Source organism: Miniopterus natalensis, chromosome X (assembly GCF_054644295.1).
Source record: "Miniopterus natalensis isolate mMinNat1 chromosome X, mMinNat1.hap1, whole genome shotgun sequence".
Taxonomy (NCBI): domain Eukaryota; kingdom Metazoa; phylum Chordata; class Mammalia; order Chiroptera; family Miniopteridae; genus Miniopterus; species Miniopterus natalensis.
This window is the reverse complement of record NC_142103.1, coordinates 80197448-80220936: the sequence shown is the minus strand read 5'-3', so window position 1 is coordinate 80220936 and position 23489 is coordinate 80197448. Positions and strand designations below refer to the sequence as shown.

The following is a 23489-nucleotide window of genomic DNA, read 5'->3' as shown; positions in this document are numbered from 1 at the left end:
ATGTGCCCTGACAGGGAATTGAACCCTGATCGCCTGGATCCTAGGTCAATGCTCAACTGCTGAGCCACGCCCAGCTGGGCTAGGGTAATTATTGATGTATGAGGATTTCCTATAGACATTTTATCTTTTGTTTTCTGGTAGCTCTCTACCTCCTTTGGTTCTTTTCCTTTACGTTTCTATCTGTTTTTGTCTGGTGGTATTCCATACTTCTTTCTTTTGTTTATTCTTTTTTTAAGCTATGTGTCTCAGGTTTTTTTTTGTTTCTTTTTGTGTGTGTGTGTGGTTACCACTAGGTTTATGAAAAAGAAAGTTTCATTTATACAGTGGTCATTTTTCCTTTGAATGTATCTGATCTCTATCCCCCTTTGCAAATTCAGACCTTTATCCTCTCCCCTTCTATGCTTTTACTGTCACAAATTATCCCTGTTTATGCTATAAGTTTATTGGTGATCTCACTCATAGTTTTGTGACCTTTTGTTCTTTGTTTCAGGTAGAATAACCCCCTTGAGTATTTCCTGCAATGGAGGTCTTCTGTTGATAAATTCCTTCAGCTTCTGTATGTCTGGAAAAGTCTTTTTTCTCTTTCATATCTAAAAGATAACTTTGCTGGGTATATTATTCTTGGCTGGTAATCTCTTTCAGTAGTTTGAATACTTGATTCCACTCTCTTCTAACTTGTAAAGTTTATGCTGAGAATTCAATGATAATATAACTGGGATTTCCTTTCTAGGTTATTTTCTTCTTTTCCCAGGCTGCCTTGAGAATTCTGTTTTTAATTTTTGACAGTTTTAACAAAATGTGCCTTGGAGAAGGCCTTTTTTGATTGAAGTAATTAGGTGCTCTGTTTGCTTCTTGGATTTGAGGATTTCTTTCCATAGGTTTAGGAAGTTCTTCCTCTCTTCTTCTTCTGGTATGCCTATTATTCTTACATTGCTCTTTCTGATGTAGTCAGATAGTTCTCAGAGTTCTTTCATTTTTTTAAATGCTCAACTCCCTCTCTTCGTCCTTCTGTATCATTTCAGATATTGCTAATTCTTCCCTCCATGTGGTCGGCTCTATTTCCTATGCTCGCTAGTTCATTCTTGATCTCTTTTATTGAGTTTTTCATCTCCATAATTGCTGTTTGGTTCTTTTTTAAAGTTTCAATCTCTTTGGTAAATTACTCATTTTGGTCATTGATTTGTTTTCTGAGCTCATTAAATTGCTTGTCTGTATTTTCTTGCATCTCACTGAGTGTTTTCAGATCTGCAACCTTGAATTCTCTGTCATTTATATGACATATTTCCAGGTCTTTAAGTTCATTTTCTGGAGATTTTTCATTTTCTTTCTGAGGTCCCTCGCTACCTTGGTTATTCATGGTATTTGATGAATTCCTTCTCTGTCTAGACATGCATATATAAGTGGAACTCCTCTAGCAGATTAATACAAAGAGGTCTTTCTATTATTTGCCTGTAGGTGGCACTGAATCACAGGATTTTAGCTTTGTTGCACTTCTCTGGCTATTCAGATCTCTGCAGGGTGGTGTTCCCTGGGTAGGTGGTTTTTCCCCTTGATCCCCTGGTCCCAGGGCAATGTGGTGAGCGATGGAACTCCAAATCTGTGAAATTCCGGTGCTGTCCTCTACAGCTGGATGTTGCTGTCAGTGTAGCAATGATGTGTGGGAGAAGGATGAATTGAGGCAACCCAGCTGGCCTCTTTGTTGCTTTGCCCTCCTGGTAATGGTGGCGGTGGACCTCTGCTAGGGCCTTCCTGTGCCCAGGTCTCTGGGCTCAGCTGCAGCTCATATTGCCCACTCCTGCAGAATGCCCACCAAATGTCTCTGCTCCTCCTGACTATAGGGAGTTCCAGCCACAACCTGATTCCTCCCCCCTCTGACTGAGCCCCACTATGAGCTCCTGGCTGTAGGATTACATCGCTGGCTTGTGTCAGCTTTTCTTGCCTCCCCAGTTTGCTCCCACTTGGCCACCGTTAGATGTTTCAATGGGCAGATCTCTCAGGCATGTTTGTTTGTTGAACAGGGAATCCTTTCTGGAATTATAGCTGTTCAAACTGTTGAAACTTCTGAGGGGAGAGACCAAGGGATTTCTCATGCCACCATTCCTTTGATGTTACTCTCTCTCTTCCAGTTTTTTAAAGTGAAAGGTTAGGTTATTAATTTGAGATCTTTTTTGTTAGGCATTTATAATAATATATTTCCCTCTAATCACTGCTTTTGTTGCATCCCATAAATCTTGGTATATTGTTTTTGTTTTCATTCATCTCAAAGTGTTTTCTAATTTCCTTTGCAATTTCTTCTTTACCCTCTGATTATTTAGTACTGTGTGGTTTAATTTCCACGTATTTGTGATTTCCCCATATTTTCTTCAGTTACTGATTTCTAATTTCATTTCCTTGTGATTAGAAAATACATTTTGTATGATTTCAAACCCTTTAAATCGAGACATATTTGATGGAGTAACATACAGTCTATCATACATCATGTACTATGTGCACTTGAGAAAAATGTGTATTCTTCTGCTGCTGAGTGGAGCGCTCTACAGGTGCCTGTTAGGTCTAGTTGGTTTATAATGTTGTTCAAGTTCTCTTTGTTGATCTTAAGGCTAGCTGTATAATGATTTAGAGTTGGGCACTGAAGTTTCCAATTATTATTGTTGAATTATCTATTTCTCCCTTTAATTCTACCTGTTTTTGCTTCCTGTATTTTGGGGCTCTGTTGTAAGGTGAATATATGTTTATAATTGCTCTATCTCCTTGATGGATACTTTTATCATTATGAAATTTACTTTATCTCTAGTAATGATTTCTGTTTTAAAGTCTATTTGATCTGATACTACTATAGCTGCTTCAGCTCTCTTTCAATTATTGTTTGCATGGTACATCTTTTTCTATCAATTTACTGCCAACCTATTTGTGTCTTTGACTCTAAAGTATGTCAACAGACAGCATACAGTTGAGGCATGTTTTTCATCCATTTTGCCAATCTCTGCATTTGTTTAATTCACTTATATTTAATGTAATTACTGATAAGATAAAATTTATAACTACACTTTTGCTATTGCTTTCTAAGTCTTTTTCACTCCTGTATTCCTCCATTACTGCCTTCTTTTATGTTAAATATTTTCTAGTGTACCATTTTAATTCTTTTGTCTTTTGTTAATGATTATTTTTTAAAATCTTTTTTTCATGTCTTAACACTATATTTTGTGGGTTAGTTTCATCTTGCTTGACTTGGGAATAACAACTAACATCTTACTTATAGCAATATGGCTCAAATTAATACATATAAACTTAATTTAAATAGTATACAAACACTTTAATCCTATAAAACTTCATTCCCTTCTTTGTGCTGTTATTTTCATTTCAATTACATTTTTATACACTGTATGCCCATCAACACATTTATAATTGTTACTTTATGTAGCTGTCTCTCAAATCAGGAGAAAAAAATTACAATCATAAATACATTTATACTGTCTTTTATATTTACATATGCAATTACCTTTACTAGTGCTCTTTCTTTCTTCTTATGGTTTTAGTTACTATCTAGTGATTTCTTCTGAGCCTAAAGGACTACTTTTACTATTTCTTGTAGGGCAGGTTTGCTAGTGAAAAATTTTCTCAGTTTTGTTTATCTGGGAATGTCTTAACTTATCCTTTATTTTTGAGGTATGGTTTTGCTGGATATAGAATTCTTAAGAGACAATCTTTTTATTTCACCATTTTGAATGTTATCCTTTTGACTTCTGGTCTCCATGGTTTCTGATGAGAAATCTGTCGTTAACGTTATTGACGATCCCTTGACTGTGATGAGTTGCTTCTCTCTTGCTCTTTTCAACTCTTCTTATCTGTTGCTTTGGACAGTTTGATTGTGATGTGTCTTTGGGTTTATCCTACTTTGAGTTTGTTGAGCTTCTTAGATGTGTAGATTTATGTTCTTCATCAGATTTGGGAAATTTAGGGGCATTATTTCTTCAAATATTCTTTCTATCCTTTTCTCTCTTCTTCTGAGACTCCAGTTATACACATTGTTAATATACTTGATGGCAACTCTGAGGCCTCTGAGGCCCTGTTAATTTTCCTCAATCTCTTTTCTTCCTGCTACTCAAACTAATTAATATTTTTCTCTAATTACAGTTTACATTCAATATTATTTTGTATCAGTTTCAGGTGTACAGCACAGTGGTTAGACAATCATATACTTTACAAAGTGCTCCCCCTGATATTTCCAATACTCATCTGGTGCTGTACATAATTATATCTCCTATATGACTATATTCCCTATTCTGTCCTTTACATCCTTTGTGACTCATTTGTGACTACCAATTTGTACTTCTTAATCCCTTCACCTTTTTCATCTGGTCCCCCAAACCCCTCCCTTCTGAGAACCATTAGTCTGATCTCTGTACGTATGAGTCTGTTTCTATATTGTTTGTTTACATTGTTCTTTAGATTCCTCATAAGTGAAATCATATGGTTTTGTCTTTCTCTGTCTAACTTATTTCACTTATAGTAGTACACTCTAGGTCCATCCATACTGTTGTAAATAATAAAATTTCCTTTTTATGTCTGAGTAATATTCCATTGTATACATGTACCCCACCTTTTTGATCCACCTGTCTACTGATGAGCCTTTGGTTGCTTCCATTTCTTGGCTATTGCAAATAATGCCGCAATAAACATATGTGTGCGTGTATTCTTTCAAATTAATGTTTTGGGTTTCTTTGAATATATACCCAAAAGTGTAAACTCTGGGTCATGAGGTGTTCCATTTTTAATTTTTTAAAACCCTCCATACTGTTTTCCATTTCATTCACACCAAATGCATGAGGGTTCCATTTTCTCCACATCCTTGCCAACACTCATTTGTTGATTTATTGCTGAGAGCCTTCTGATAGGTGTGAGGTGATATCTCACTGTGGTTTTAATTTTCATTTCTCTGATGATGAGTAACGTTGAGCATCTTTTCATATGTCTATTGGCCATCTGTTTGTTCTCTTTGGAGAAGTGTCTATTCAGGTCCTCTGCCCTTTTTAAAACTGGATTGTTGGTATTTTTTGGTTTTGAGTTGTATAAGTTCTTTATAAACTTTGGATATTAACCCTTTATTGGATGTATCATTGGCCAATATCTTCTTCCATTCAGTAGGTTGTCTTTTTGCTCTATTGATGGTTTGCTGTGCAAAAACTTTTTAGTTTGATATAGTCCCATCTGTTTTTTTTCTCTTTCCTTTGTCTGAGGAGATATATTAGAAAAAAATATTGCTAAGAGAAATGTCAGAGACAAACTAAATAAATAATCTTAATGGACCTATTTTTAAGAATGCTAATTCTTTCTGCTATCTGCTCAAATTTGCTATTGAGCCCCTCCAGTTAACTTTCATTTTGGTTATCATCATTTTTAATCCTAGAATTTCTATTTGGTCCTCTTTTAAAAAATAATTTCTGTGTCTTTATGGATAGTGCCTATTTGGTGAAATATCATCCTCATACTTCCCTTTTAGTTTTTCAGTCATGGTTTTCTTTATTTCTTTGAACACATTTAAAATAGCTGATTTAAACTATTTTTCCAATAAGTCTAATATCTAGGTTTGCTCAGGGATAGTTTCTATCGATTGCTTTTTCCTTGTTAGTGAGCCATATTTTTTGTTTCTTTGCATGTCTCATAACTTTTTGTTGAAAACTAGACATTTGAAATAATGTGAAAACTCTGGAAATCAGAATATTACCTCCTCTCCAGGGTGTGTTGTTATTGTTGCTGTTTGTTTGTTTAGTGAGATTTTGGAGATGATTCTGTAAAGTCTGTATTCTTTGTTGTGTGTGGCCACTAAGTCTCAGCTTGGTTAGCTTAGTCTTTGTTCACAGGCTTTGTGTATGTGCTGGGGCACACCTTCAACACTCAGTCAGGAAGGTGACAACTCTGCCTTAGCATTCAATTCCTGCTTCCACAGTCTGAAAGGCAGCTAGAGTTGAGAGCTTAAGTCCCTTTCAGATCTTTCCTGAGCTTGTGTACAATACTACAATTGCTGAGAATTGGAATGGGAATGAGACAAGTTAAAATGCCACAAAGCTCACTGTTCTTATCAAGAATCAGCTGTTTTCCTCAAAAAAACTTCCTGGATAGCTGCAAGCCTTTGGCGAATTTCCACAGATCTGAAAATGTTGATTTTGCCAGTTTTTGCCAGTGTGCATGTGCGTAGCCTTCTTTTCCTTTTAATCCTCATGTGAGGATATGTTCTTTTATGGATTTTAGAGAGAAAGGAAGGGAGAAAGAGGGAAATGTGGATGTGTGAGAGAAACATTGATTGGTTGCCTCCTATATGCACTCCAACTGGGGATCAAATCCACAACCTAGGTATGTACTCTGATGGAGAATCAACCCATCACCTTTTGGTGTATGGGACGATGCTCCAACCAACTGAGCCACCCAGGCAGGGTTGCATGGCCTTCTTGGTTCTCAAGAATACACTAAAACTTTTCAGGGCCCCTATAGACATTTTATTAATCAGTTTTTATTTGTAAGCTTTTAGGTTAGCCTTCTGTTTGCTCCAACTGTTATCTTCTGCCTCAAGCCTTGTAAGTGGAGTCTTCCAGACAGGTCGAATAATGACAATTTCCTGGGTATGAGGCTTTGAAGAAGTTCCATCTCTGTTCTGTCTTCTTTGGTGACAGCCAGGCTCTTTTTTCTTTTCCTTTCTTTTTTTACCATGATTATGAACTGTTTTCAAGGTTACTGTGGAGCTGGAGAGAATGGAATGGGAGTGAGGCAAATTAAAATGCCACAAAGCTCACTGTTCTTATCAAGAATCAGTTGTTTTCCTCAAAAAACCTTCCTGGATAGCTGCAAGCCTTTGGCGAATTTCCACAGATCTGAAAATGTTGATTTTGAAATTTTTGCAAGAGTTACCCTTGCTTCTATGGAGATGAGAATTGTCGAAGGTCCTTATTCCTCCAACTTTGCTGACATCATCTGCTATTTAGAACTTTTAGAATGAGATATTCTTGAAGACTAAGCAAACTGGAACGCCATCTATATTCTTTCTAGAAGACAACTTAATAATATTCCAAAATAAAACCCACAATGTTTCAATTTTTAGAATTAAACCATAAATAATTGAGTCCCTTCAAGATCTCAGAACTCTGTCAATTCAGTGTCCAATACATCTTGCCTTTCTTATGTTTCTTATAGCAATTTGCCTGTATTAATTTTGATATCTATTTTTAAAAGAAAAATGTCATATTTCATTGGTATCTCAGCAGAATAAGAGATAGAATGTGTATTAATTAAAAGTTTAAGATAATAGTAAAGAAATTTCATTAATGGGGGTTCTGTATGTAAGTATAAAAATATCCTCCAGTCAGAAGTAATATCCTAATGTGAAAGACGTTCTAAACCATTTAGAAATAATATGACTTTGTAGGAATATAATAAAAGCTGTGAATTCTCTTCCTAGGAAAATGAACATATATATAATTCTGCTTACAATTTAAGGAGTTCTTGGATATTCTGCAGCCTATACATTAAAAATCCCCACTGAAGAAAAAAATTATGACTTTAATGGGAAAATAGAGAAGAGACATTCAAATAATTACAATATCTCATCTTCAATGGAGTAATAAGAATATTAAAACATATAAGTGGCCTCCAACTAATGTACATATTTCATTTCAAAAGCTAGTTTATACATTATATTTAGAATTTATACATGTTTTCTCATAAAACTGTTAGATACAATGGTTGGAGACTATTAAACTATAAGTCTCTTAAGAGTAGATGCTTTTTAAATTTGTCTTTGTATTGTAAAGACCTATCCAAATAAACAGCACATGTTTTGACCGTTTACAAAACATATTTTATCCAATAATATACTTGAGTACAAATGCACTAAGAAAACAGGAAAAAATGTTGAGGCAATGACAAAGATCAAATAAACTACAAAGGCAAAAATAAAGTAGAAAAGGAAAGACTGAAGAATAATAGATGTTAAAATATCTGTTGCCTGAGAGACAGGATTAATTAGAAGAGAATGTAATGGTAAAAACAGATTATTTCTAGATATTATTTTATCAACTTATTTGAACTTTTTGCTGTGTTAAATTTTGCTTCAAAATGTTTCTTCCTAGTATAGCATCTCCTATCTTTAGCCATAAATGAGGTCATTTTGTACCCTAACAATTTGTAAATTGACTTGCAAGGGCAAAGGAAATAAAATGTTTTAACTGTAGTGATGGGAAATGAGTTCGAAGAAGTTGGGAGTGGGGGACACTGTTCAAAGAGGTTGTAATTAATGAAATAAATACTTTATTATTTATTATATATAACATATCTTACAATAAAATGTGTTCAAATTAGAATAAAGCAAGCTAGTGTGAACATTGTCAGTGTCGGGTATGGGAACTCCATTGCAAAAAAATGGTTGGGGGTGGAGATAAAATTTTGATTATGTTTCTCAGTCACTGTGCTAAAACTACATTTGGTGTCATAAATATGAAAAACAAATTGCACATTTTCAGTTGAAGAACATCAAATCTGATGAAAACGAGATAAAGTGATAAGTAATACACAGAATTCGACTGGATATCTTTCAATATCTATAGGTTGTGACCCTACCACACAGGATCAGTGGAATGACCTGGCCTTGTCTTCAGAACAGGACTGAAGACATTTATGTAGCCAAAGCAATGCCAAAGTAATGAAGGAGTGAGCTACGAATTCCCACAGATTATATTAGGCAAAGACAAGACTTAAACTAAGAGGCATGAACTACATGCCAGCCCTTTCTTTTAAAAAAATATTTGGCATTTGACTCCTGATAGGTGACAACTGAAAGAGGTTCAGCCTGCTCGGCTGGTGTGGCTCTGTGGTTGAGCATCAACCTATGATCTAGGAGATAGGGGTTGGATTCCCGGTCAGGACACATTCCCAGGCTGCAGGCTCGATCCCCAGTAGGGGGCATGCAGGAGGCAGCTGATCAATGACTCTCTCATCATTGATGTTTCTATCTCTCTCTCTCCCTCTTCCTTCCTCTCTCTGAAATCAATAAAGACATATTTAAAAAGAAAAAAAAGGAGGTTCAGCCTGGCAGTCTGGGTCTATAGCTCTAGAGGTCCCTTGCTGAAAAAAAATCTATCAATAAACATCCTCAGCCAAATGAGAAAGTAATGAATTGTCTCCCTAAAACTCTCTTTAGCCTGGACAGATTGAGAATTAGGTATAATGATGAACTAAATTAATATATTATAGGTATATTGAGTAATTGACTTAGACTTGTGATTTTAAACTGGAATCTTACTAACAGTTCAACAGTATCAGAACATTTAAGAGAAATAAAGATTCAACACATCTATATGTTTAATAAACTAGGTTTATGCAAAATTACTTCAGTACTCAGGAAGGTTTTCTTTATTAGTTGACAACTGAGGTTTCAGAAAATCAAATACAGTATATTAAACTTAAATGCAGTTAAATTTAGCTGTAAAGCCTGATTAAAAGTAAATTTTAAATTCTGCTAAATTTATAAAATAATTTGTATTCAAAAGTAATGACAGCCAATTCCACAGTATGAAACCATAAGATATAAAATCTCTAAATCTTACCATAAATTTTCAAATATTAGATAACTAAAAACATCAATTAGTGATTCTTTATGAGTAACAACCTCCAGGAATCTTTTATAATCAGTATATGGATAATAATATTTCAAAGGTTTACAAAAGTGTTTAAAGGTAAGGATCCTAAAAAAAAGATCTGCAGGAACAGATTAACTTGGAGCTCATACTATGTGGACTTCTACTTCCTAAAGTAGCGTAACTGGATAAAATATAAATAGGTCACTCTGCCTTAGGTTTTCCAGTTTAAACTGTTAACTGTATTGCTCTTGGGATTAAAAAGGAAAAAACTAAAGGATACGTCTTCTACTGGACTATGAAAAAGTCTAAAGTTAGAAGACAGGCTAATTAGAAGAATATAATAATTATGCCATATGAAGTATGGGCATATTTGAATTGTGGCTACATGAAACTATGGCTTAAAAATTGTAAAAAATAATTTTAAATGCTTACATACTGTTTATAAAGATTTATACATTAATATGATCACCTATATCAATGTCTTGAAACAAAATGTCAAGTTCAGCAAATCCTAACAGCACTGATCTTTCAAATTTTCACATATACACCATATGTGACTTAAGCCCAATGTAATATGAGTTTTTTAGTTCTTTTAGATCATATTTTTGAAGGTAGTAAGTTATGGACCTGAAGAAAATTCATCTGAGTTTCTTCTGAATCTGCAATTATCATTTCTTTTCCATTATTTTCCCTCCCTCCCTTCCCATCCCATGCTCTATATCATAAGATTCAAAATTAGACCTTAAAAAATATGTTCCGATTGCACTTTCTTCCTAATAAAAAAAAATAGGCCTATAAGCAATCCTAGATGACTTTATAAATCTGTAAATCACTCTAACTATATTTCAAATATACTATGTTCTAGAATTCTAATAAACTAGAATGGAGTTTAAATTGTCTCCACCCACTTCTCACTACATTATACCCTCCATTTTCCCCATCCCCAGATGAAGGTTAGGTTGATAAATGGATTTTGGAGATGAAATAAAGCCAGACATCAAATAACTTACTTGAAATCCATCTCTTACCTTCTGTACTTAACCCTGGACTTGATGTGAACTTGGCTACATCAACAATTTTTACAGCAAATTGTTGCCCAGTTTCTCTGTTGATACATCGTCGTACAACACTGAAGGGACCCCTAAAAAAATAAAAAGCCAAGTTTAATTCATTGATTTTCTTAAGTTTCTATTTCCCTGCAACATCTTACTGATATTTCACTGTCTACTACAGCCACAGTTTTTAAAATCAAATTTAAGTAATGTAATTTTGACCATATTTTTCTATAATTCATGAGGTAATTCATAACAAAGTTATTAAACCATAAAAGCAGAAAACAAATTTGCATTTCAAAATCACTTTTAAAAACTCTAAATAGCATTCTTAAATTCAAAGCAAATAATCTTTGTAATATTCTATATATAGGGTGTTCCAAAAAATGTATACACACACTTTGAATAATTATGAAGGCAGTGTTTATGAAAATACATTTCATTTTCATTTAACAGCTATTAGCTGTTCAAGTGTGTATACATTTTGGGAGGGACACGCTATATATTATCAACATCTTAAACAAAATAAGAACTTGATTACTGGCAATATACATAGCTTTTATATTTTGAAACAGAAACTTAAGTCATTCTTGACCCCTTCTTCTCACCTTACCAGCCACTTTTCTAATCTTTACTAACAAGTCCCATTGACTTTATCATAAATATCTCTTAATCCTGTCCACGTCTCTCCATGTCTCACACCCTGGTCCAAGCTACTACCATTTTCTACCAGAACTACTTAAAAACTTTTCCTATTCATTCTTGCAGTGATGTTTTAAAAATGAAAATCTGATATTATGTTCCTGCTTATAATCCCAGAGAGAGAAGGTATGTGCAATACATATATTTACTCAAGAACCAAAATACATAAATAATTCTTAAGTAAAATAAGAAAAGAAAATATACTCAAATAAAATCTGGGCAACACACTTGAACAGGCACTTCACAAAGAGAAAGCCCTCAAAGCCCTCCATGATTTGGTCACCAACAACCTCTCCAGTCTCACCTGAAGTCACAGAGAAATCCTTCAACGTTCTCAAACTTTAATTTAGAATTGTCCTAAACTGCTATAAGGAAGGAAGTAATTTGTGCCAGCAGAGTGCCACTGGTCCAATCATTTGCTTACCCAGTCCTCCTCTCAATCTAAATTGATAGCTCTCGAAACGGGGAAGAGATGAAATTGATGAAACACCAATGTCCAGGCCCAGGCATTAAAACACACACACACATAGCCCCTTGTGATTAACAGTTATCAAATAAGTATCTGAACTAAAGATAAGTCAAAGGTAGATTTCTACATTTTTAAATCAACTATTGAATAATGCCAAATGCAATAGCAATATACTATAGTATTTTATTTGAAAGCTAGAATGGTTTAATTCATCAAATACACACACATGTATATGTGTGTATTTTCCCCCTCCTCAGAAAAACAAAACAAAAACAGAACAAAACAAAACACTCTCATTGGCTTTTACAGGTAAAAACAGTACACCTGGATGCATGTGCTCAATCAGCACACAGAGAAAGGTTCTTCATGTATGCTACTATAGTTGTGATATTGCTTGCCTTAAAGTATGTTTGTCTTTTTTCTTTCAATTAAAGAACAAGCAAAAGAATACAGTCTAATCCAGACTTAAACATTTCTCTGAGAAGATTTGAATTAGCTGATTTCATCATGCCATCATCAGGACATCAATTACACGACAACTTCAAATCTCTCTCTTGAAACAACCTAACAAAGCTAAACTGGAAGGAAAAGAAATGGTAATAATACACCTTTCAGAGCTCTATAGAAACAGGACCTTTTTGATAATCACTCAATACTATTCAAAGATTTTCCTTTGTGAGAAGACAATATAACAAAGTGAGACAGGACTCGAACAAATGTTTTCATTCTCAATCTGAATGTCTTACTTGTGATCATTTATCGTGACAATAGCAAGCAATTCCAGGAAAAGTTTAATGTAATTGGTTTCGGTCCATACATAAACCCTTGGGACTCTCTCTCTACATTTGTGTAGTGTGCTTCAATACAATACATCTTTCTGGAAATTTTCTGAGATCTGTATGTGGGATTCTTTATGTTCAATTGAGTCAATTCTTTACTTTTTCCCATTTGAACAAAGATGAGGAAGAAAGCACAGCTTCTCCCCCCACCCTTTTAGTAACAGTAAAAGGAAGAAAGCTAGGTAGAAGGGAGAGAAAATAAAACATTGAGACAAAAAACCCAAGCAAACAGAAACCTGTTTAAATCTGTGAATAAAAATCTAATCAAATCAATTCTTTAAAAAATTTTTTTTTATTGTTGACACTATTACAAATGTCTCCTATTTTCTCCCTTTTTGCCCCCCTCCACCCAACCCCCACCTCACCCCCAGGTCTTCCCCATGCTATTGTCTGTGTCTATGGGTTATGCATATATGTTCACTGGCTAACCTCTTCCTGTCCTCTCCTCCCTATCCCCCCCGGGCCCCCAGCCCTGAGGTCTATTATTCTGTTCACTGCTTCCAAACCTCTGACCCTATTTGGTTCATCAGTTTATTTTGTTCTTTCGATTCCACTTATAAGTGAGATCATATGATATTTGTCTTTCTCTAACTGGCTTACTTCACATAGCATAATACTCTCCAGGTCCCTCCATGCTGTCTCAAAGGGTAAGAGATCATTATTTTTTACAGCTGCATAGTATTCCATGGTGTAAAGATCCCACAGCTGTTTTATCCACTCACCTACTGATGGACACTTGTACTGTTTCCAGATCTTAGCTATTGTAAATTGCGCTGCTATGAACATAGGGGTGCATATGTTATTTCTGATTGGTGTTTCGGGTTTCTTAGGATCTATTCCTAGAAGTCGGATCACTGGGTCACATGGAAGCTCCATTTTTAACTGTTTGAGGAAGCTCCATACTGTTTTCCATAGTGGTTGCACCAGTCTGCATTCCCACCAGCAGTGTACCAGGGTGCCCTTTTCTCCACACCCTCGCCAGCACCTGTCATCAGTTGATTTGTTGATGGGAGCCACTCTGAGAGGTGTGTGGTGATACCTCACTGTCATTTTAATTTGCATCTCTCTGATGATTAGTCACTTTGGACATGTTTTCATGTGTCTCTTAGCCATCTGTGTGTCCTCTTTGGAGAAGTGTCAATTCAGTCCTTTGCTCATTTTTTAATTGGATTGTTTGTCTTTCTGGTGTTGAGTTGTATGAATTCTTTGTGTATTTTAGAAATTAACCCCTTACAAGATGTATCCTTGGCGAATATGTTTTCCCATACAGTAGGCTCCCTTTTCATTTTGTTGTTAGATTCTTTTGCTGTGCAGAGCTTTTTAATTTGATGTAGTCCCATTTGTTAATTTTTTTCCTTTGTTTCCCTTGCCCTAAGCAATGTATCAGTGAAGATACAGGTATGTGAGATGTCTGAGATTTTACTGCCTATGTTTTCAATACATAGTACAATAATCAAAATGAAAACTTTTCTAGAAAGCTCAAAAGTAGATTTGAGCTGGCAGAATCAGCAAACTTGAAGATAAATTGGTAGAGATCTATGTTTTCTTCTAGGATTTTTATGGTTTCATGACTTACATTTAAGTCTTTTACCCCTTTTGAATTTATTCTTCCTTGATTTCATTGGTAACTCATTCACTGTTTAATAACAAGCTATTTAGTCTTCATGTGTTGGAATGTTTTTGAGTTTTTTCATTGTAGTTTTTTCTAGTTTCATGCCATTGTGATCTGAGAAGATGCTTGATAGAATTTCAATTTTCTTGAATTTGTTAAGACTTATTTTGTGTCCTAATTTGTGGTCTATCTCTGAATCAAATAAATTCTTTAGGCTAATTTTATAATGTGAGGCAAAAAATTAATTTTATGTAAGAATTATTGATGACCTGAAAACTGGTCACAAGTAAAGCATTTTCAAGGGGTTAGCAAAGGTAAACCAAATTTAGTACACCAAAAGGATACTGAAATACACTTCAAGTCAACAAATTCTGCCTTTGAGTTCAGACTCTCAGTCTGCTTTTAGTCTCTCTACTGCAGCTTCCCAACCTTGACACCACTGACGTTTGGCCTGGATAGTTGTGCGAGGATATCTTGTGCATTGTAGGATGCTTAATAGTGTCCTCGGCCTCTAACTGCTAGATGCCAGTAGCATTCCCTTAACCAGTTTTGACAACCAAAAATGTCTCTAGACATTGTCAAATGTCCCCAGGAGCGAGGGCGGAATTGCCTCACATCAAGAACTATTGCTCTATTTCTAATTATGAGTAGACAACCAAGCTTCAAAGATATCTGAAGAGTCTCTAAGTTGGGAGATAGAAATCAAAACAAACAGAAAGAGCAACTTAGAGGAAACAGACTAAACAAGAAGAAAACTTCAAAATACCATTAATATCCTCAGAAAGATATTATAACTATGAAACAAAAACAGAGCTTTCAGAAAACAAGGGGGCCCTTGAAAAATAAACACATGAAGAAATTTAAAACTCAAAGAAGGGCTGGCTGATCAAGTTGAGGAAATTTCCCAGAAAGTAGGAAATTTCCCAGAAAGTAGAGCAAAAAGAACAACAACAACAACAGAGGGAAGGAACTCAAAGGAATAATCCAACAAAACATCCCCAAACTTAAATCATGAGTTGCACAAATTAAAAGGATCCACCAAGTACTCAGCAAGATAGATAACAGACCCATGTCTGCACATGCCACTCTGAAATTTAACACCACTGTGGGCCAGAAGAATTTCAAATTTCCAGAAGTGGGGGTAAGGACGCTCTGGGAGGGGAGGATGACTTAGTTCATACACAGATCAGGGGACCAGAATGGCATCCAGTCTCTCAATGGCAACGCTAGAAGCAAGAAGACAACAGGGTAACACCTTCAAAATCCTGAAGGAAAATTATTTCTAATCTTTAATTCTACATCAAGCAGAAAAATCAATAATCAGAATAGATTCAATGACATGGAAGCATAGATCAGACTGAGACTGTCAGAGGGATGGAGGAGGGTGGGTGGGTGGAGGGGGAGAGAGTAACCAAAGAATTTATATGTATATATGCACAACCCAAGGACATGGACAATGGTGGGGAGGGGGACTGGGGAGGTGGATGGGACAGGGTGGAATGGGTCATTGGGGAGAAAAAGGGACATCTGTAATATTTTAAACAAAAATAAAATTTAAAAATTAAAAAAAAGACATTTTTATATATCAAAGAACTCAAATTATTTGCAATGCATAGTTTCTGGAGAAATTATTGTAGAATATGTTTGCCAAGTAAATAGGATGCCAAGGGACAGCAAATAGGAGATCCAACATAGAAGGCAAACCTCAGGAGTACAAGGGAGGGAGACCTTAGGCTGACAGTTATGTGTCGTCACAGATTTCCACTGCCACTGATCACCTTTTTAACCTAAAAATAGAAGGAACAAGTAAGCCACGACCAGGTCCTTGTGTTTTGCTTTTCATGACCAGGGGCTGATCAGATTCCTGTTCTCTGCAGACTGGATCAGCAGAGCATTCTCATTTCACTCCATAGAAGTGTTCTCCTGTTCCTGAGAGCTGGAGGCAAGTCTCAGTGAGCTGAAAAGCAGAAAACGCAGAGCACCCTATGCTATGACTGCATCCCTGCTGGACATTCGGCACTCAGCCCTGCACTACAGCATCGACACCCTGTCTGTGAAGACCCCAGTATCCTGGGATTTACTTGGGACCTTGCTGACTTCCCAGCAGGGTCTCTTATATGCTGTCAGGATATCTGAAGCCAGCCTGGGAACAAGAATTTCTGTTCAGCTTCCCTTCTAAAAGTCTTTCTACAATAGTGGTAATATTGCCCTTTCCTTACACAGTTAAGTTTGTGCTTGCTACTCAGTTTTTAAAGACTAAACAATACACTGTTTAGGAATATTTATGATTAATATTATAAGGAATGATTAATACAAAAGCCAGAACAGTGGTTATAGGGGGTGTCATAATTGGGAAGGGGCACACAAGGGGCTTTTAAAGGTACTAGTAATAATCTATTCTTAATGTGAATGAGTCTTCATTTTATTATTATTCTTTACACTATGTATAACACACTTTATACACTCCTCCAACACATATATTTCCCAGTTAAAAATAATGTTTTTAATGACTGAGTGCTACATCCCTAAGATCTTGCTAATCAAAGGAGTCTTAATTTTTTACATATCTGTATAATACAAATTATTTTAAATGACGTGATAAATATGAACAAAAATGTTTGCATCTCAAAGATAATAATGTAAATATGAATTATGTTAATTGTAATTTTACATCTAACTGAACTAAATTTAAAATAATACTTTAAGTTGTTATACATAAACTTTGGGGTGACATCTGTAATATAAAGTTCTCATCTTATAAGAGGTTTACAAACAAAACACATTATGTCTCAGGAAACCTTTGATAAATGGGGGGAATTTCCTGTCCATATTGTAGTTCTAGAAGCTTCATTATATTTATAACGAATTGTACAATGAAGCACAAGAGATGTAAGAAAACTGTGAACAAGACTAAGCAATTAATGAAAGTAAAGAAAAGGGTGGGGATATTGAAGACCAAAAATAAATACACAGACACACAGAGTTGATATATAGCCAATCTTCATTATTTACAGATTAAGTATTTGTGAATTCACTTACTCATTAAAATTTATTTGGAATCCAGAATCAATATTCTTGACACTTTCATGGTCATTGGCAGATAATGTGCATACCAGTAAAAAATTTGAGTCACCTCACACGCCCATTACCAACTAAGGTTGAACAAGGTGAAACTGCCTTCTTGTTTCAGCTCTCCAACTGTAATCAAGTGTTCTTTTTTGCCATTTTTTTAGTGCATTTTTCACATTTTGTAATTTATGTTGGTGATTTCACTGTTTAAAATGGCCCCCAAGTGTAGTGCTGAAGTGCTGTCTAGTGTTCCTAAATGAAAGCAGGCTGTGATGTTCCTTACGGAGAAAATGTATGTGTTAGATAAGCTTCATTCAGGCATGAGATATAGGGCCACCAGCCATTAGTTCAATGTTAAAGAATTGGCATATATGAAATAAGGTGTCTTTAAACAGAAATACCATAAAACAGGTTATATATTGATTGGTTGAAGAAAAGTGACCAGAGGCTAACAGGTACCTAATCCTGTATTTCCCCTAGGAACAATGGTTCAGCACTCACCCATTCAGTGTTTGTGGCAACTTTATAGAACATAATAACTACAAATAATGAGCATCAATTCTGTGTGTGTGTGTCATGTATACACATATACACATATATGTGTATTTATATTATGTAATACATATTTACATGTGATATTACATGTATTTATATTAGAATATAAACTAAATGAGTGCCTAGTATATACTAGGCCCTCAAAAAATATTTGGTCCACAGGCTGATGCTCTAACCACTGGGCAAAACTGGCCAGGGTGAAAAAAAATTTTTTTAACAGATAAGAAAAGGATGAGTAGACACAGGAGGAAAGAAATGGAAAAAAACACACCAAAAAACAGAAGCTCTACAAGATAAAGACATTCCAAAGTAAGAACTCTGACTTGGTTGTACACATTTGGGGCTTTTTAGCTAAATATATAAAGAACTTCCACAAATATTAAAACACTGACATTAAAAATTCTATTGATATTTCATCCTATTCATTTACCTCATTTTTCCCAGTGGGAAAAGACCAAAAAACACAAAGAACAAACAGAAAAAGATTAATAAAGCATTACTGTCCTCAGGAAACTCCCAATCTAATAGATTGCTATTAGTACATGTACATAATTTTAGTAAAATATTATAGAACAAAGTATTGAAATAGTAGAATACTAAGAGTTTACCATCTGTGGACAGGAAGGTGGTCAGAGAAGGCCTCTATGAAACACGGACACCTAGGAGGACTTAGAAAGATGCGTAAGAGTTTTTTTGGCTAACAAGGGAAAGAGGAGGATTCCAGAAATAAGTGGTAGTATGTGCAACAGCCCAGAGCTAAGTCAAAGCACGGTGCGTACTGGATGCTATAAGCTGTCTGGCATTGCTGGCATGAAAAACTGGAGGGGGAGAAGTGGCTCGAGAAGGGGACCAGAGATCGCTGTGACAGAAGAGTGGAATATGGGTTGAAAATTTGGTGGGGGACCAAAGAGAAAGTTATTACATTAACCCAAACAAGAGATGATTAAAACCTAAACCAATACAGTAGGGGCAACTGAGAGATACTTAAGAAAACAAATTGACAAGAGAGCAGCATAAATGATTAGCTAGAGGGTGGTTGACGGTAAGTCGAAAGAACGACTTGCAGATTTACAGGGTGGAGCAAAAGTAGGTTTACAGTTGTTTGTATGGAAAACAATTCAATAATTAATAAATATTAATACAAGAACAAACTCTGTGTTTTGCATACTCACAACTGTAAACCACTTTCCCCTACCCTGTATAGAGTGAAATTAGATAGGAGTATAAAGTTCAAGGAAGGGGGTGAACAGGTAGATGATAAAGACAACATCATTTACAACATATGTGCCAAGAATGCTGCTAAGAACTTTATATATATTCTCTCATTATTTATCATAATTTATCATAATAGCTAATATACTCTTAGCCTTCATTTTATAGGTCAGGAAGCTCAGGCTAAGACAGGTTGCCTATGGCCAAAGAGTATTGAATGGTAGAGCTGGGACTAGAGCGCAGACATTAGTGAGCTCTAAAATCTATGCTCTCAGTTTCCATACTCTCTAGGAGGCATGACTGAAGAGAAGGTAAATGAAGCTATTGATGTAAATGAGAGTACTTAAGAGTACAGAGCACAAAGGACAGAAGACAGAGCCCCAGAAAACATGAACATATCCCCCAATGCCTCCCCAAAGAATTTCTGGAAACATCCCTCCAGAAAGAACAAAGGAATGCTAAAGGCAGGCTCTCAGAACACAGTATCTTGCAGAAATACAGACATGAACCAAGTGCTTAGTAGGGTCCACCCTAGACATGAACGCAGGTGTCCTATTCCTCTCAAGGGCTGCACAAGAGAAGCGTCATTTTCATTTTAAAATTCGGAACTACACACTTCCATTTTGTTATTTTCTAAATGTGGGACTATATAATAGAAATTGGCCCAATGAAAATATTTAATAAACAACTTTTTAGAAACTCATTCCCGAACTTTTCTAGTAGTGTTCATTAACTTATTTATAACTAGTACTAACATTATCACAACTGTCAAACTCTGTGTACATAATCTAGTCTTTATAAACTAAAACTAATAATTATGAAAGTCTAACAGTATGAAATTACATTGTAAATCATATTTATAATATGAATGTGCTCGGTTAATGTCACTAACATAGATTGTTTTCCAAATGTTTCCGTTTCTTATAATAGCATTGTTGCCTGCCATTAATTACAACTCTGCATCTAAGAGGGGGAGGGAAATGAATGTTTGTGCTCAGAACTTTCTATGTTCATTAACAGATTTTTTCAATAATACTTCTGTAGAGTACTGTTAATTTCTTCCCATTCAGAACCATGTTTTAAGATCTCCCTAACAAGTTACACCTGTTTCTTCTGAATTAAATCAAATTAAATTATCTAATTTAAATTAAATAAGTTAGTAAAAGGAAACTCAAAGCCAGCAATACTCATTTCTTTATTATTCATTTTAGTTGCATCAGGATTATGCAAAGAAACTAAAATGTAATTGGCTAACACTCTAAATCAGGATTTCCCAAATTGATAGCTTGTGGAGTCATAAAAGAATAAAAGTTTTCCCCGGCTGGTATGGCTCAGCGGTTGAGCATTGACCTATGATCTAGGAGACTGCGGTTTGATTCTTGGTCAGGGAACATGCCCGGGTTGCAGGCTTGATCCCCAGTGTGGGGCATGCAGGAGGCAGCCAATCAATGACTCTCTCATCATTGATAGTTCTCTCTCTCTCCCTCTCCCTTCCTCTCTCTGAAATCAATAAAGATATATTAAAAAAAAGAATAAAATTTTCTCTGTTAGGTAAATTTGAGAAACACCATATAAAATACCCTCCATCTCCGCCCCATATTTACATTGTGCATTAGCAGCCAAGTCTTGCAGTTAGGAAGCATCTCTCTCCTTCATCACACTCCGCCCCCCCATCATCCATTTAGCACCTATTAATATTTAGTGTTCCCTGAAAAATACTTTGAACATGATGATCTAAATTTCAATATTTATAACAAATAATACAAATACAAATTATGAAGTTGTAATGGCTATGAATCATTCAGATTTCAAACAAGTTTTTTTCTGAAACACATATTTTCCCTCAAAACATGGCATATAAATTGTTTAAACTTTTACAGAGATAAGGGAAATTCAACTGTTTGCTTAGTGAAGGATGGAAAAGATTTAACTATGCAATTTAAAGGTCTATTCATTAATACTCTCAAAAGTAATTTACTTTTTTACAACTGTTAATATAAGCATATTCAGCAGGCAATAATGCAACCTCTGGTCTTTTAACAACCAACAACAAAAAAGTTAACAAAAAGGCAAAGCATACAAAGAAAATAAGTATTTACATCCAATGACTTAGCTCAGTGCAGGGCAGCAGAAAATAGGTTTTGAATCATAATTGTAGTAATCAGTTTCCAGGTCTAAAGAAGTAAAGTAGATGATCTGGAAAATATTGCTTTAGGGGTAAAATCAGAAATAAGAGTATAAGATAAGCAGATATAAATGTTTAGGCAAGATAGTAAATTGGATATTCAAACATGGGGAATTTTTCACATTAGGTAAAAAAAAACAAACTCCCTGTATGTTACAGGATGCATCCACCTTTCAGTGCTCATGTAAGAACACACAGCAGAGCATGGAAAAAAAGAAAAGAAAGGGCGATCAAATTCCTCAACATGTCTGAAACTGAACTCCTGATCTCTTCTCTCCCAATCTCAGTTGAAGGCCACTCCCTATTTCCTTCCAGTTGCTTAGCCAGTAATTCTGGCGCCATTCTAGATCCCTTTCTTTCTTTCACATCCCAATTCTAATTCATTAGGAAATGCTTTTGGCTTTACTTTGCTGAGACCTTCTATCTTTTCATTTGTTTCAAGAAAATTTGTAACTGATTGTTGGAACAATTTTATGACAGCCTCGCAAGATTAATTCCAATACCTGATTCAACATGGTACTGGCTTCAGTTGACTATCTTCTCTTATTCAAATTGTGGTTTTCCCGGTTCTTGGTATGATGAGTGGTTTTCCATTGCATCCTGGTTATCTCGGTCATCATAAGGAGACGCTTGATCATAGGATCCTCTATTTCAGCAGGCAGTTGCCCTGCCTAGGTTTAGTACATAAGTTCTAGACTATTTTTGTGAGCTTTAGTTCCAATGACAGTTTAGTTTTCTGAGCCCTTACTATGCTATTTTGGTCTGCTTCATTCTTCTGGTGCTGCTGGGGACTCCCAGTCAATCCCTGCTGGTGCCATCTGCAGGGACAAAAGGTGCTTCCTGGGGCCATTTGCTGTCCCTGGGCAACTTTAAGGAAGAGGGGATCAGGAGCTGCTGGGCCTGGATCTCCTCCTGTCATGGGGTGGAGCACAGGGAGACACATTGCTGCTGCTGCAGATGCTATCACCACCACTGCCTACAGATCAGACCCCCCACCGGGGTCAGTTGTAGAGCAAAGACTGGTACAGCTTGGCCTTAGCTCTTGTTGCTGCTGTTGGCAGACCAGACGACTGGGTTGGATTGTGGGATGGAGGCTGAAACGGTCAGGTCTTTACTGCTGCTGGCAGATCAGACTACCGGCCAGGGCCCCGGTTGTGGGGCTGGGATGGCCAGGGGCTTTGCTGCTCCTGCTGGTGCTGTGGGCAGTTTAGATCGCCCCCCGGGCCCCAGTTGTGGAGCCCAACTAGGTCTCTGTTGGGCTTCCCTTTTCCTGATCCTTTGGCTAGAGAAAGCAGGCTTTTTTTTGTTTTTGTTTCCTAGGCCTTTTGTTGGTTCTGGGTAGTTTCTTTCTGGCACCTAGTCCAGGAGTAAATGGAAGGTAAAGAAAACCCAGTAAACACACCACATTGTTATTCCTTAAGTGCTAAGGTTCCTAGTCTTCTTCTTTTCAATTTTCAGAGCTCTTTTGTTGCTGTCAGTTGAAAAATTTCCAGGGCATTTAGTTGTAGTTATAGGGGAGGGGCAGGGAAAAGTGAGTCTACGCTACTTTTTCTAGAAATGGAAGTCTGTGCATTTTCAACCTCTTTCATTTGGGCTAGCGTGAGGGGTTCCCTCTATTCAAAACTAGGGGACAACCTACAGTTCTTTTATGTCCAATATGTCCAGTTGAAAATAGTAGCCATTAAACTCATTAGATCCATAAATAAGTTTTCCATAATTCCTGGCTAAGAATTTTAGGGTCTCACACAAGAAACTGATGATTCTCAATTGTTTGGGTTTTGAAGAATATCAAACTAGCCAAAGTATACTAGAATAGGGGTGGCCTTTCTGTTGTCCCACACACATGTATGCACACACCCACATGCATACACACCCACACACTCACCCACCTTGACAGCCTTCCTGAGTCTAAAAGGAGATCTAAGATACCAGGGTCTATTTAGCATATTTCAGTCATGGCACATTGGTTGGGGAATGGTGTTTTAAATAACAATCGCATTATTTGGTCTTATATATCACAGAAAGTGAACAAAGTTAGGGGTTATAGTAATCTACATAAATAAGGTTATGCATAACTGAAGGTCAGCTTTTAACAAAGGATCACTGGTTTACTAGTTCCCTGAAGGCAGAGATTTTCTCTTATCCATCCTGTATCTCTAGCATGTAGA

The 23489-nt window shown here is 36.1% G+C and overlaps 1 protein-coding gene across 5 annotated transcripts in view; it reads right to left on the bottom strand.

The window, feature by feature from the left end:
- CASK (calcium/calmodulin dependent serine protein kinase) overlaps nucleotides 1–23489 on the bottom strand; it is a 372464-nt gene that overhangs the window by 280665 nt on the left and 68310 nt on the right. For 3 of the 5 annotated variants that reach the window (XM_087829368.1, XM_087829364.1, XM_087829366.1), the window contains exon 2: nucleotides 10637–10767. In XM_087829368.1, the coding sequence (XP_087685494.1) occupies nucleotides 10637–10767 (131 nt within the window). The remainder of the gene's footprint in view (nucleotides 1–10636; nucleotides 10768–23489) is intronic. The other 2 variants (XM_087829365.1, XM_087829367.1) reach the window with 1 other exon arrangement.